The following is a 15,102-nucleotide window of genomic DNA, read 5'->3' as shown; positions in this document are numbered from 1 at the left end:
AAGGAAACCGGGGCGTTTGGGTTCAGGCTGATTCGGTGACGCAGCAAAACGTGTTCTCTCAAGAGACACAGACCGACCTTCCCCGAAGCAGAGAGGAAGCCGTTTCTGTTTGGAAGGGGACACTCCTGAGACTTTTATTGAGACAGGAGTGAGTGGAAGGCCAACAGCCCTGCAGAAATGTCCAGGATTTTTTTTTTTTTTTTTTTTTAGCAAACCCCCAAGGTCCTGATGAGGCCTGCGGTAGGCGGGTCAGCATGGTTTCTCTTGCCCATGGTCCCGCAAGAGAGTGCGGTGGGCTGGGTTCAGGTGGAGGTCGGGCTGTCCATGGTGGACAGGAGGTGAATGACTTGTGCCCGCTCGGCTGGGCTGACGTGCTGGCTCATGTACACGATACAGTCCGTGGCCACTTCTGGATTGTCCTGTACCAGGCTGCAGGAGGAGAGCAGAGAAGGGCTGGGGTCATCCCTGCCACTTAGGTCAGTGGGCCCTAGGGCAGTCCCCAGAATCCCTGTGCAGGGCCATGTCATATTCCAGGGTGTGTGACAACTCAGAGCTCCCAAATCTCTTCGTGCTGTGGTCATCATGGGGGTGACGGTCCCATGTAGTGGGAGGGATGAGAACACCTCAGAGGACGGTGGAGTCCATGAGTCACTAGCTGTGAGACTTCCCCGGAACCTCAGTGTTGTTCCCCAAATGGGGTCCCACGGGATCACCTGCCCACCTCACAGGGGACCCTGCTGGAATGGGGTGAGCTAATCCCTGGGGAAGGCTGATACCAAATGGGAGGCAGCAACCTAGCACCCAGCAGTTAAGAATGTGGGTTCTCACAAATGCGCTCTAGTTGGGACACCTGGGGGACCTCAGTTGGCGAAGCGTCTGCCCTCGGCTCCAGCCATGATCCTGGGGTCCTGGGATCAAGTCTCACATCGGGATCCTTCCACAGCAGTGGGTCTGCTTCTCCCTGTGCCCCTCCCCCTGCTCATGCTCTCTCTCAAATAAAAATAGGAAATACAGAGTACTGTGAATTGTGTAAGCCTGATGATTCACAAACCTGCGCCCCTGGGGCAAATAATACATTATATATTAAAAAAAAAAAAAAAAAAGGATACACACACACACATAGCGCAACGGCTGTGACCTTGGACAAGTTACCCTATAGACTCCAGCAAGGAATGCAGCCCTGAGCCCAAGGCCCGGGGACCTGCAGCCATTCTGGAGTTGGGCAGCTGGAAGAAAATTGTGGCTCCCGCACTTGCCGATAAGTCCAAGGGATGGGCGGGGGGGGGGGCGACGTGGCCACTCACCCTCTGATGGCCTTGAGGACGGAGTCGCGCTTTAGGCACTTGATGTTCTCGCGGATGGTGGAGTGCAGGCCATCCCCCGCCTGCCAGTGCTGTTCCAGCCACCGCACCACCATCTGGTTGTTGTCCCACATGTAGGCCTGGGGGAGGGGGAGAGGCTGGCTCAGAGAGAGACCCCACCGCCCAGCAGGCTAGCCTCTGCCCCCCACCCCCATCTCTACCCCAGGCCCCAGGCCCACCTTGACGGCCCCCTCGGTCTCCACGAACCAGCGCCGCAGCATGGACTGGATGTGCACGTGGCTTAGCTCCGGGCTGGCCTGCAGGATCTCCTGCCTGATCTGGTCCTCCAGCAGGAGGCGGCGCAGGCGCCAATACAGAAAGGTGCGTGAGGTCTTCCATTCCAAGATGTCCTGTGGACAAGCCCCAGCCAGGCCTGAGCCCCTCTGGGAGGGGATGCAGGGCGCCATCTGGGGCTAGGGCCTGCACGAGGCACGGGCTCTCTGATCATTCCCATTTTGCAGACCAGGCAACTGAGGCTTTCAGGGGAGGCAGAGGCCCCTGCCCCGGGGAGGTGGCAGAGGCGAGAAGCCACCAGCAGCTGACACTGGTTCAGCAGACACAAGCAGAGCTTAGGCTGGGAGGGAGCACCCCACACAGGGTGGTAGGCTGACTGTAGGATATCCTCTTGGGGGTGGCGCGATGGGGTGGGGCTCAGGATCGGCAGTGCTGGGGAGCGCAGGGCAGGACCAACCGGTCCCAAATGCAGCAGCCTGGCAGCGCAGCACGTGCGCGGACACACACACACACACACACACACACACACACACACACACACACGTCAGGGTAGTTCCCAAACCTCGCTGCCTGTTAGAACTTCCTGGGGATTTGAAAGCACACTGATGCCCAGCTCCCACCCCGCCTCCCCCAGACTCTGATTGAATTGGTCTGGAGAGCAACCAGGGCCCTGGGATTTTTTTTTCTTTTTCTTTTTTTATAGCTCCCCAGGAGATTCTAATGTGTGGCGCTCCCGCCCAGATCGCCTCCTGTTTGGAAACCAGGCCACCTCGGACTGGACCCCTCACACCCTGCCCCACAGCCCTTACAGTGAGGGCACCCTTCTCCAGCATGCAGATGGGCTTGTCGTGGAGGCTGGCGAACTGCACCGCCACCTGGTGATAGATGGGCAGCAGCTGTTGCTCCCGGGCTTTCAGCTGGCCCTCCAGGTCCTTGCGGTCCTTGTCCGAGAGCCCTGGTGTTCCTGTGGGCAAGGGCACAAACCAGGCTTTGTGGCACAGTCCTGCACTGGAATTCCGATCGTACCCCCAAATCGAGCGGCTCTTGCCATCTCAGACAGGCACTCACAATGGCAAGACGGCCTTGAGCACGCAACTGTGATGATGCCCCCTTTTATCAGAAAGAACCATGCGCTTTGCATATTGCAAAAGATAAGAAGGGAAGATTATAAACAACTCTTGCCAATTTCACACCTTAGAAGAAATAGACAATTTCTTTGAGATAAATAAATTAGGGAAGCTCTGCCAAGAGGAAACCAGATAACCTGAATAGTCCTGTGTATAACAAAGAGGCATTTGTAGCTAGAAACCTCCCACCAAAGATTTAAAGAAATAATACGAATTCAAACTCAGGCTATAGGAGAGAACACTTCACAACTCATTCTAAGAGACTGGCATTACCCTAACACCAAACCGAAGAAATAACACACACACACAGGGATAAACCTTCTACAGAGCACAGTTACAAAGATATCACCATCTAGTTATGGACTTTTTTTTTTTTTTAAGAGAGTGAGTGAGTGAATGAGCGGGGGAAGGAAGGGCGGAGGGAGAGGGTCAGAGAGAATCTCAAGCAGGCTCCACAGTCAGAGTGGAGCCCAGAGTGGAGTCTCACAACCTTGGTATCAGAACCTGAGTCAGGGGTGCCTGGGTGGCTCAGTGGGTTGAGCCTCTGCCTTCAGCTCAGGTCATGATCTTGGGGTCCTGGGATCGAGCCCCGCATCAGGCTCTCTGCTCAGGAAGGAACCTGCTTTCCCCCTCTCTCTCTCTTCCTGCCTCTCTGCCTGCTTGTGATCTCTGTCTGTCAAATAAATAAAATATTAAAAAAAAAAAAAAAAGAACCTGAGCCAAAATCAAGAGTCAGACGATGAACTCACTGAGCCATCCAGGTGCCCCCAATATGGACTTTTAAACAGAATTACACCTAAGGTTACAGGAGAAACAAAGCTATCACTCAAACAAAACTGGTAAAATATTTTGTCTGATGGACAATTCTAAAAGGACATCTTGTGAAAATGCTCATCTTCTTCACTGGCCCCAAATACTTCCATTTTTTATATTTTGGGTGTGTTGAGAAATAAATACACTAAGGCATTACACATTTTTTTTTTAACGTTAGAGGGGTTGATTTTGCTACACTGAACACTGAAAACATCTCACCATTTTTGTAGCTGTGTTTCTGCACATTTCACTTTGTTTTCACCGTACTAGAAGGCCCCGGTAGCAGAGCAGGCAGGCCCCTCTTGCCCTCTGAGAGATGAAGCACTTCTAACCCTCTCACCTAGCTGTTCCACGAGCTTCTTGTAAGCTGGGTCGATCCTTCTCATGGTCTTTATCAGATCTTTCTTTCTGTACTTAATCTCCACCGTTCCCTCCGGCTCCAGAATATTCGCCCTGAGAAAAGAAGAGGGAGGGGTGGAAGTGTAGGCGATGTTCCCCAATAAGCAACGGCCAGGAGACATGGGGTAGAGGCAGGAGAGCCAGGAGATCTGGGTGTGACCTCTTAGCTCTTTCACAGACTCACTCTGTGACTTGTGCAAGTCAGAGGGGACTCTCCCGTCATCTACTTCTATAGCCATAAAATGAGGGGCTGAGCCTACGTTTTAAAATCAAGTTTTCTGAGCTCCAGAAGGCCCTTTCAGCTCTGTGAGCATATGACTTTCTCCAGAACAGCCTAGCTCTCCTGCTCTTCAGCCTCTCCTAATGTCTGTTCTCTTCAGGCCACAGTACTATTTCTGATCTCCTTAGAGTTCACGGAGTCACAATGCATGGTCCAGTGGGAGCTGGCCTCCCATTTCAAGCCTCTTACTCACACTTCAGACTGCCCCCTCCCCCATCCTTTGATAGCTTGGAAGCCCTGAGGAATACTCCATGGACCTCAGAGCTTCCTGGTGGCCACAGTGAGAAGTTCATTATCACTCCACTGGAGGCTGCTTGTGTCCTGAGCCCTCCTGGAGGCCTGAGCCTCAACAGTGCTCCATGAGGGTCTGGGAGCACTGATGGCAGGACAGGTTTGGCTCATTTGCATATCACGATGTCTGCCATAATGCCTGGCACATAGCAGGTACTCAATAAGTCTTCACAATAAACACTTCACCAACTGACCCACCCAGGCGCCCCTCTACTGAGAAAATCTACTTGTGCACTGGATGCTAGTTTCAGTTTGCTAAAGCTGGATGCTCTCCAACCTTCAGAAAGTCAGAATGCCAGGCACCTGGGTGGCTCAGCTGGTTAAGCGTCTGCCTTCGGCTCAGGTCATGATCCCAGGGTCCTGGGATGGAGCCCCACAACAGGCTCCCTGCTCAGCGGGGAGTCTGCGCTCCCTCTCCTTTTGCCGCTCCCCCTTACTCATGCTCTCTCTCTCTCTCAAATAAATAAATAAATAAACCTTTAAAAAAACAAAAAAGAATCTCAATGCCCTGGTAATCCCTGGCCAGCGGCTCAAAGGTGACAACAGCGTTTGAGGACTGGGGCTGAGAATAAGCAAAGGCTCAGCCAGATTGAGGGAGACACACCCACCTGCTCTCCTTGTCTGCGTACAATTCTATGCACAGGGGATTGATGGAGGAGTCCAAGACCACCCAGGAGCCTCCCCGGAGCTCTGCGTTGGGTGGGATATAGGACAGGATGGGCTGTTTATACTGCCTGAGGCTGTCCACGATGTAGGCTCCGAACTTCAGCATCTGGTCGTACATGTCTGCCAAGCAAAGCAGTCACCTGGCGAGGAGGCCTCCAGCCCCAGCACCTGTCCACATGCCAAGCCCACAGCCCTCATCATCCTGGGGATCTCAAGAAAGTGTGTCAGCCAAGATGCTTGGTGGCACCACGGAAAGAGCTCTGGGCTGGGAGTCAGGATTGGGCATAAGTACAGAGGGCACCCTGACCATACATGTGACCTTGGACATGTCACTCTCACTGCCTGGGCCTCAGTGTCCCCATCTATAAAAAGGAGGCAGAGGGCCATCCCAAAGATTCCTTCCAGCTCTGACTCTGGGATGCCCTCATCAATGCCTGGCCCCCTGCCCAGCAATAACACAGGTCCTTGCCTCCTGCCCACACACAGCGTGGCCCTTATTTTCCACCAAGTACCAGGCACCTTACGTGGTTACAGTGCAACAGTACAATCAGTCATCATCACACCGAGAGCTGACACCATATGCCAGTGATCAGCTCATCAAATAGCCCCCTTGGGCCTCTTGGGTTGGTCTTAGCCTCTTCACAGGAGGAAAGTTGCCAGGGCTGCCCTCCTGGCCCTGCCCCTCACAGTGTGACCTCTGGAATTTCACATGGGGAACCCTCATGTCCTCATCTGTAAAATGGGAAGATGTGACCTGAACTGGTCCCGTCCTCAGGACTGTGGGGACCTCAGCTAAGAGGATGACGAAGCCATACAGAGGAGAACCATAGCACTACATTGAGGGGGCCTCCCTCTTCTGGGTGCTGACCCCACTGCTTTGGGGCACCCAGAGGAGAGACAGCCATACCTTTCATGCCACCGGAGAACCCCCTCCAGTTGGCAAAGATTATCAGGGGCAACTTCTCTCGGTTAAAATCCTTGATGGCCTGGGCTGTCTTGTATGCCGAGTCTGGGAGCCACACCTGGCCCACCTGCTGGATTATCTGAAACATGGAGTGGCCTGATCAGACTCCTCTCTGTGAGAGTGGCAAGGGGACACGGAGACAGCCATCTGAGCCCCACCCTAGAGGGCAGGCAATCTGGTCTGCGTTGGCACCCGCCTCAGAACCAGGGCTCACAGGGAGGGCCCAAAGCTAGTCTGTGAGGGGCTCTGTTTGCCTCCATGAGCTACAGGTTCCTTTTGGCTCATTTCAGGCTCAAAGGGCAGCTAGTCCCGACTACACTGAGTCCTAGGACCCGCCCCTTGCCTTCTGAGCTCCTCCCAGCATGTGCCACGGCCCACCCTAGAAACAGTGACGATGATGGAGGCAGAAGGCAGGGAGGATTCCCAGGGACTTGTCACCCTCTAAAGAAGAAGAAATGCTGTGTGGGGCATTTATGCATCCCTCAGAAACCATGCGGGAGAAATGGGACCCCAGGGCCAAGGACTCACCCCAGGCTCCGGCATGTGACCACCCAGGACCCGCTCTTTGTTGGCTAAGCCAGCTGGAACAGCAGTCCCAAGTTCCCAGACCCCTCACCTTGGCCTCCGAATCCAGGTTGGCAGGGTCCGCAGGTATCACCACCTCCACGGTCCGCGTCTCCACGGCGATCACTCCAACAGGGATACCCCCCAGCCTGTGAGGCCCGGCATGGGTCAGCCAGGCTGGGTCAGCCAGGCTGGGTCAGCCAGGCCACACCCCCCGTGGACTCAGGGTACATGGGTCCTCTCGGCCTTGGGGGACATCCTATGGGCATCCTGGGTACGTGGTGCTCATGGTGGGGAGGGGGGCAGGCAGAAGACAGCATTGTTTTCTCTTGAGTGGGGCATTCTCTTGGAAGCACTTCTTTGGAAGTTTCCAAAGCAGTTAGAGCCTCCTCACAAGCTGGTGGGCTGGAAAGGGGCTGTTGGCGCCCCTCTTGGGGGCACCAGTCGTGGTGGTGACAGGGACGGCCAGGCTACTGCAGGGACAGGAGCAGCGCTGTCCACTAGAGCTTTCTGCGATGCTGGCGCATTCTTGGTCTTGTGCCATCCAGGACAGCAGCTGAGATGAGCTACTTCCTGAGCACTTGAGGCATGGCGAGTGCAACAGAGGAAGGGGGTCTCTTTCAACTCATCTAGGTTTACATGGTCACACGCGGCCAGCAGCTACCACACGAGATAGGGTGGGTCTAGGCACAGAGGCCCATTTGGAAAGGGTTGAGGGATGCCAAGCCTGCAAGAGCTTCTGCTCAGGGGGGATTCTGTGACATCAGTAACCGTCACTGCAAGCTCCCGGCCGGCCCTGTGCCAGGCGCAACCCTGGGTTACTCTTGTTTATGCTCTCAAGGACCGTAGGGATGGGAAGTCTTTCAAAAAAGGAAGGGTCTCCAGGTGGAAGGGGGAACAGATCTCATTTCTGGTTTTAAAAAAATGTTTTTAAAATAAAACACTTATGGAAAAGTGACCAGCTGTAATGCTTGGCTTCATGGTTAGTATTTTAATACATATTTATTGCCTGGAGAGAAAGAACAGCAACAACAAAGACAGTACTGGAGGCCCCTATCACTTACGGAGCATTTGTGATTGATTTTTTTTTATTAAGTAGGTTCCACGCCTGGCATGGAGCCCAATGTGGGCCTTGAACTTGCGACCCTGAGACGGAGACCCGAGCGGAGATTAAGAGCTGGCTGCTTCACTGACTGAGCTTCCCAGGCACCCGCATTTATGATGTTGTAAGTGCTTAACATTCATCGTCAAAACAGTCCTCCCTCGTGGTTTAGTAGGATTATCAACCCCACCCTGCAGAGGAGGACGTGGAGGCCCAGAGAGGGTGAGTGACACAGCCGGGCTTGACCTCAGGTCAGACTCCGGAGTCGGAACCCGTAGCAACGACATCATGCCAGGAATCTGAACGGTAAGTTATAAGGACACTGCTTTGGGCTCCACGTAGGAAGGATCTTGCAGGGAGCGGGATATATCTGAAAAGAGGAGGACTACACCGCTGAGGAGTGAGCTGATCAGCTCTGGGAGCATTCAAGCATTTAAGCCATCCACCAGCTGTGTGTAGACAAAGGGGTTTCTGACCATGGCCCTCCTGAAAGGGAATTCCTAGTTTGGAGTGTATGCGCAGTTTTCTTGCAGGAGCACCCAGAGCTGTCTTCTAATTCCCCGAGGGGCCCATGGCCCCTGTGGCTATGGAGCCCTGCCCCAGGGGCAGACACTAGGGGCCAGGGTACTGGCCCCCAGCAACAAGCTAGCTGAGACGTCTGCTAAGGCCCCAGAAAAATCCAGCTTTATGAAGAAGTTCATCATCCAGAAAACAATCCCCCAGGTTGGTTTTTCTTTCAGAAAATCCTGAGGCCAAAGCAAAATGCTCTCGGGGGTCACCTGAGAGGAAAGGACCCCTGGTCTAGTGCCTGGGGGTCCCGATGCCTGGGGAGGCTAGCTGAGTGCAGCCTGCCCCGTCTTCAAGGTTACCTTGCTCGTCCTGTTACCACGGTCTGGGCCCAAGGTGCCATGATTTCCTTGAAACTGCCATGGTCGAAGAATCCACTCTGCCAGGATCCCTTCAGAGCTGCAGACAGGAGGAAAGAAGCCCAGGCCAAGGGGTGGGGTTGATGAGGGTCCTTAGGGTCTGCCTGGTGGGCCAGATAACCTGGCCTTGACGGCCCAAACACCTGCTTCTCCAGAAAACCATACAGATCCCAACCCCGTTAAAAAACAAAACAAAACAACAACCAAAAAATCCCCCAAAAAACAGAGCTGCAGAAAACACTCCAAGTCGGGAATTCAGCAGCTCCTGTCAACGCCAAACACACGGAGATCCTGATCCTAAGGATCAGCCCAAGATGGAAATAGAGTTGATGGGACACCTTCAAAAGGTGGGATTTGGGAAAGGGACCATGTGCCCTGAAAACTCATATTTGACACGCTGGCTGTAGCCTCACAACATTTAATGTGGAGGCGGGGCGCATCATCAACTTCTAAAAGAAAGAGATAATGAGACAAAGAGAGAGATGGAGAGAGACAGAGAAGAGAAGAGGAGGGGAGGAGGGAGGATACAATGACGTCCGCTGCCGCCATCCCTGGACAGGGAGCAGCGCCGTGTCCATCATGGGGTTCGGAGCCAGGTAACAGGAGGGCCACAAGCTGCCAGGGAGGAAAGCTGAGGGCCCGAACCCCAAGCAGCCTGGCCCCAGAGTCTGCTTGGGGGCTGGCCTGACCAGATGGAGAAAACGGTCAGAAACAAGTTGGATATTTTATAATCAAGTTCAAGCCACACCCCTCGGTGCTCAAGAAAACCCAAGAGAAACCCGAGAGGGGCACACAAGCAGAGGGGCGCCCTGTGCCTCTGTGCCCCATGCTGCTCCTCTGCGGGGGGCGCCCTCCTGCGCCACACAGCTGGACAGCCACGTTCTAAAGGTGGCGGCATCTGACATTCTAGACCGGGGATTGGGGGTGGGGGTAGCTCAGCTTTCCTGCTCTGTTTGGCTGCTCAGAATGTAACCACACACCTCCCAGAGACAAACCGGCCCCTTGCAGAGGGAGGGAGGGACGGAGAGGATGTGTGTGTGCGCACATCTCTACGTGTATGAGTGTGCAGAAGAGGCTGGGTCGTCTGTCCTGGGTGAACCCCTGGAGGGCTACATTTGTAAGGTGGAGCCAAACAGAGAGACGTTAAGAAAGAGGGAGGGGGGGGTAGTCATCTCTGGGAGACTCTGATGTCTGCATTTTCCACCTCTGTAACCACGGGGCAGTTTCGGGAGGGAGACCATGACCTGTGTCACGCTTCCCCTCCATGGACCAGCCCCAGAAACCAGAGGCTGCTTCCACTCCTTCTTGGTTAACAGCTCAGCAGAAGCATAGAGGAGAAAATCCCCATCCTTCCACGCCCTCTACATTTGATCTCGGGTGTACCCCTCTGGGACACGTGGCTAAGGATCCATGCTTCTGAGCGTTCCTTTGTCCCACGTGCAGAAAAGAAACCCAAGAGCTTTAGAACTTACTCGGGTGAGGCTTTCCTGCAAGCAGCCACCGGGGGTCATATGGAGCTTTGGTCGGGTAGTATCCAACTTCTCTGTCAATGGGGTCCGTGGGTGTGATGATGGGGACTGGGCTGTGATTATTCTAGAAAAGGAAACCAACTCAGTCTCCTTGTACTCGCCAGTAATACCTGCGATCTGCTTCTCCCCTCTGACCATGATCACGTCTGATTACGCAGGACAGCCCAGTCCGGACCAGCCAGTCATCACCAGTTTGAGTAGCATTTGGTGCCAGGCTCTCCACATCCCTGCTCTGAATCATCAGGTTAATCCCCCAGGGTAGGTACTCCTGTGATTCCCATTTCACAGATGAGGAAACAGAGGCTCGGAAAGATTAAGAGACTGGCCCAAGGTCTCGCTGCTAGGGAGGAGGAAGCCAGGAATCAAATCCAGCCTGGCTGCAAAGCTCCAGGATTCTTTATTGGTCAGAGTTACCCCTTTCCAAAGCCACCCTTACAAAGGTATTAAAAAAAAAAAAAAAAAAAAAAAAAGGAGGGGCGCCTGGGTGGCTCAGAGGGTTAAGTCTCTGCCTTCAGCTCAGGTCATGGTCCCAGGGTCCTGGGATCGAGCACGACATCAGGCTCTGTGCTCAACAGGAGCCTGCTCCTTCCTCTCCCTCTGCCTGCCATTTCCTCTCTTTGTGCTCTCTCTCTGTGTCAAATAAATAAATAAAATCTTTAAAAAAGAAAAAAAAAGAGCAAAGAACAGTGAGTACAGAGCTGGGTGTCAGAGAGGGAAGGAGGGAGGAGTAACGAAAAATGAACCCCAGCCACATGGCAGAGCTCCTTGTTCCCCAAACTCCCACGCTACCCAGCTGGGGGAGCTGATTCCAGAGTCTCCAGACACGATGCTGCAGAGGGTGTACTGCACCTTTGGCATATAGGACAGCCACTCCAGGATGGTGTACACGCCCTCGAAGTCGTCTGGCACAGTGGTGTGGGAGATGCCGTTGTAATGCATGATCTGCACGCCACCCAGCTGGTTGTTGGAGGTGTAGACCTCTCGGCCCAGGACCTGCTTTGACAGGGCGCATTTAGCAAGCCCGGCCCCTACCCCACCCCGTCGGGGCTCAGGACTCGTCCATCTGTTTGGAAATCAACTCCCTCCAGGATCCTCAACCTGCACATGGCAGTGACCTGGGAGCTCTCAAAAATCCTGCCACCTGGGCTGCACCCAGAACCACTGCAGCAGAATCTTCGGGGTTGGGAGGCAGCATCAGTATTTTCCTTCAGCTTCTACGTAATTCCAACATGCAACCCAATTTGAGAACAAGTGAGCCCACCGATGACTTGGGTCTTCTCACAAAACGAAACCCTACCCTGAGTTTCTGATTCAGCATGTCGGCACCGAGGCTCGAGAATCTGCTTTCCTAACGGGCTCCCGGGGGAAGCTGCTGCTGCAGCGGGTCTGGGGACCAGACTTTGAGAACTTCAGTGGGATTCTATCAGACATTACCTTACGAAGGCTTTACAGCCACTTGGGGGTATGTTTTAATACAGTGAGAACAGCAGAATACCAAACTCCACATTCACCAGGAGTCAGGCAGACAGAAGACAAGAAGGAAATACACTAAAATTTTAATAGGAGCAAATTTACTTTTGGGGGGTGGAGTGTCTCTTTCCAGTTTTCTGTAATATGTAATGCCACGTTAATAATTTTTAAATATTTAAATGGCAGTACACAAGAGAGTTCTACCACAAGAGCCTAGTATTTCTTTTTTTAAATTTTTTTTTGGCTCACGGCGCCCTGGTGGCTCAGTGGGTTAAGAGTTTGTCTTTGGCTCAGATCATGATCTCAAGGCTCCCTCTCTCTCAAACAAATAAAATCTTTAAAAACAAAATAAAGTAAAACAAGTTTTTTTTTGACTCAGGAGAGACCAAGACAAGTGCAAACTGGAAAAAGAGCTGTACATCAGTAGGAAGGACACTGGTTTCATGCTGAGAAAAGGCCTCCATCAGGAGACAGTGGAAAGGTTACAGTGAGTCCCCATCCCCCACAGCCACCACCCCCTGTTCCTGCCCCACCCACTCACCTTGTTTAGCGCGCTGGCTCCCGTCAGGATGATGTGAGAGTTTTCCACCTGGATGACTCGCTGGCCCAGCCTCACCAAGTAGGCTCCGATCCCCACAGCTCGGCAGGTCACCTGTGGAGACGGAGATGGGGCCCCGCTGAATTCCCGAGGCAGGCATGCCCCACTCCCCACAGCGGGGGTAGGAGGAGGACAGGCCAGGAACCCACCGGGCACACATGGAAGCTACAGCCTGGCCACCGGTGACCTGACTGGTGACCAAACAGCATGGGCACAAGCCAGTTCTTCAGGCTCACCTGACCCTGGCTTCCGGAAAGAATGTGGTTAACAAAGAAGAGTGTGGTGAGGCCAGATAGCAGACATGGAATGTTCTGGTTCTTGCTTCATCCAAGGCCTAGCTCTTATACGTACCTCTTCTGAGCCAATGTAGCCTCTCGTACAACCAAAGGATGCCTAGGAGCCAGGGCAAAACTGGTGAAATCGGAGTGAGGTCTATACCAAGGTAAGGGTGCTGAGCCAATGTCAATGTCTTGGTCTTGGTAATGTACTGTGGTTACGTAGGATACTGTTACAGGGGACACTAAATGAGGGGGACAGGGGACCTCTCTGTACTGCCTTGTAACTTCTAGTGAGTTGCAAACTATTTCAAAATTTTATATTTATATATCATTACATAAAATATATACTTATGATACATATATGATATATATAATTATATATATTATATAGGATACATATAATATATATTATATACTGTGATACATATATATTATATATAATAGTAAACTATTTCAAAATTATATATAAATATATATAATTATATATGATACAGATAAAACATCTATTTTAGAATATAGAAAAATATACATATCTTTATAGATTTTGGAATATATAATATGTAAGTTATTTATATATATATATCCAAAGGTATATATTTTTTATTTTGAAATACATATAATGGTATCTAGAAAACAAGCCTAAGGAAGACGCCCATGGCCAGCATTTTCCACCTTGGAAACTGAAGATCCAACACGGAATGTAAAGATAAGGTCTTGAATGACAGTGTACCATGAAAGAGTAGTACTATTACTAGGAAGAGCAAATATTCCTGGAAAGGCTAAGGGAGGGAAAGGGGAGATATTCATTTTGTGCCAATCAAAATCAGATAAAAATTCTCCTAAATACTCAGTACCTTTTTTAAAAATTTAAATTCTAGTTAGTTAACCTACAGTGAAATACTGGTTTCAGGAGTAGAATTCAGGGATTCGTCACTTACCGACAACACCCACCGCTCATCACAAGTGCCCTCCTTAATGCCCATCCCCCAGCCTGCCCATCCCCCACCCACCTGCTTCCATCAACCCTCAGTTTGTTCTCTATCATTAAGAGTCTCTTATGGTTTGTTTCCCTCTCCCCCCCTTTTCTCCCTTTCCATATGTTCATCCATTTTCTTTCTTAAATTACACATGATTGAGATCATATGGTAATTGTCTTTCTCTGACTTATTTCACTTAGCATAATACACTCTAGCTCCACCCATACATTTGCAAATGGCAAGATTTCCTTCTTTTGGACAGCTGAGCAATAATCCATTGTATAAATATACCACCTCTTCTTTATCCACTCATCAGTCAATGGACACTGGGGCTCTTTCCACAGTTTGGCTATTGTGGACATTCCTGCTGTAAACATTGGGATGCATGTGTCCCTTCAAATCTGTATTTTTGTCTCCTTTGAGTAAATACCTAGTAGTGTGATTGCTGGGTCATAGGGTAGCTCTATTTTTAACTTTTTGAGAAACCTCCAAACTGTTCTCCAGAGTGGCTGCTCCAGCTTGCATTCCCACCAACAGCATAAGAGGGTTCCCCTTTCTCCACATCCTCACCAACACCTGCTGTTTCTTGTGTTGTTAATTTTTAGCCATTCTGACAGGTGTGAGGTGGTATTTCATCGTGCTTTTGTTTTTTTTTTGTTGTTGTTGTTGTTGTTGTTTTTTAAGATTTTATTTATTTATTTGACAGAGAGAGATCACAAGTAGGCAGAGAGGCAGGCAGAGAGAGAGAGAGAGAGGAGGAAGCAGGCTCCCGGCTGAGCAGAGAGCCTGATGTGGGGCTCGATCCCCGGACCCTGGGATCATGACCTGAGCTGAAGGCAGAGGCTTTAACCCCCTGAGCCACCCAGGCGCCCCTCATCGTGCTTTTGATTTGCGTTTCCCTGACGGTGAGCGATGTTGAGCATCTTTTCACGTGTCTGTTGGCCATCTGGATGTCTTCTTTGGAAAAGTGTCTATTCATGTCTCTTGCCCATTTCTTAACTGGATTATTTGTTTTTTGGGTGTTGAATTTGATAAGATTGGACCATGATTCAAACACATCAACTATAAAAAGATACATTTTCTGATAATTGTTAAAACTGACTGTGAACCAGGTTTCAAGGATATTAAAGACTTGCCATGGATGTTGATGGGTGTAAAAATAGCACTGTGATTCTGTAAAAAAGCGGTGTATCTGGGGGTCTTTATCTAGCAAAGATCCACCCTGGGCCATCCAGAGGTGGTAAGACAAGACAGGGGGCTTGCTTTAAAATACCCACAAACATGGGATGCCTAGGTGGTGTAGTCGTGAGGCATCTGCCTTCGGCTCAGGTCATGATCCCAGGATCCTGGGATCAAGCCCCTCATTAGGCTCCCTGCTCAGCGGGAAGCTTCCTTCTCCTTCTCCCACTCCCCCTGCTTGTATTCCCTCTCTCGCCATGTCTCTGTCAAATAAATAATTAAAATCTTTAAAAAAAATAAAATAAAATATGCACAAACAGGGGCGCCTGGGTAGTGCTGTCAGT

At 51.3% G+C, this 15,102-nt stretch overlaps 1 protein-coding gene across 1 annotated transcript in view; it reads right to left on the bottom strand.

Moving 5' to 3' along the window:
* Positions 1-208: 208 nt before the first annotated feature.
* Positions 209-15,102, bottom strand: part of LOC111156399 (acetyl-CoA carboxylase beta) — a 98,494-nt gene continuing 83,600 nt past the window's right edge. Inside the window, exons 41-52 of the mRNA XM_022517258.1 lie at positions 12,268-12,378; positions 11,106-11,249; positions 10,200-10,320; positions 8,671-8,767; positions 6,752-6,848; positions 6,079-6,214; positions 5,114-5,291; positions 3,876-3,988; positions 2,405-2,559; positions 1,541-1,711; positions 1,305-1,441; positions 209-429 (exon numbers count right to left, since the gene is read on the bottom strand). Of these exons, the coding sequence (XP_022372966.1) occupies positions 303-429; positions 1,305-1,441; positions 1,541-1,711; positions 2,405-2,559; positions 3,876-3,988; positions 5,114-5,291; positions 6,079-6,214; positions 6,752-6,848; positions 8,671-8,767; positions 10,200-10,320; positions 11,106-11,249; positions 12,268-12,378 (1,587 nt within the window). The 3' untranslated portion in view covers positions 209-302. The remainder of the gene's footprint in view (positions 430-1,304; positions 1,442-1,540; positions 1,712-2,404; positions 2,560-3,875; positions 3,989-5,113; positions 5,292-6,078; positions 6,215-6,751; positions 6,849-8,670; positions 8,768-10,199; positions 10,321-11,105; positions 11,250-12,267; positions 12,379-15,102) is intronic.

Source organism: Enhydra lutris, unplaced genomic scaffold (genome assembly GCF_002288905.1).
Source record: "Enhydra lutris kenyoni isolate GAN:26980312 unplaced genomic scaffold, ASM228890v2 scaffoldscaffold46, whole genome shotgun sequence".
Taxonomy (NCBI): domain Eukaryota; kingdom Metazoa; phylum Chordata; class Mammalia; order Carnivora; family Mustelidae; genus Enhydra; species Enhydra lutris.
The sequence above is the reverse complement of the archived record's forward strand: the minus strand, read 5'-3'. Positions and strand labels throughout refer to the sequence as shown.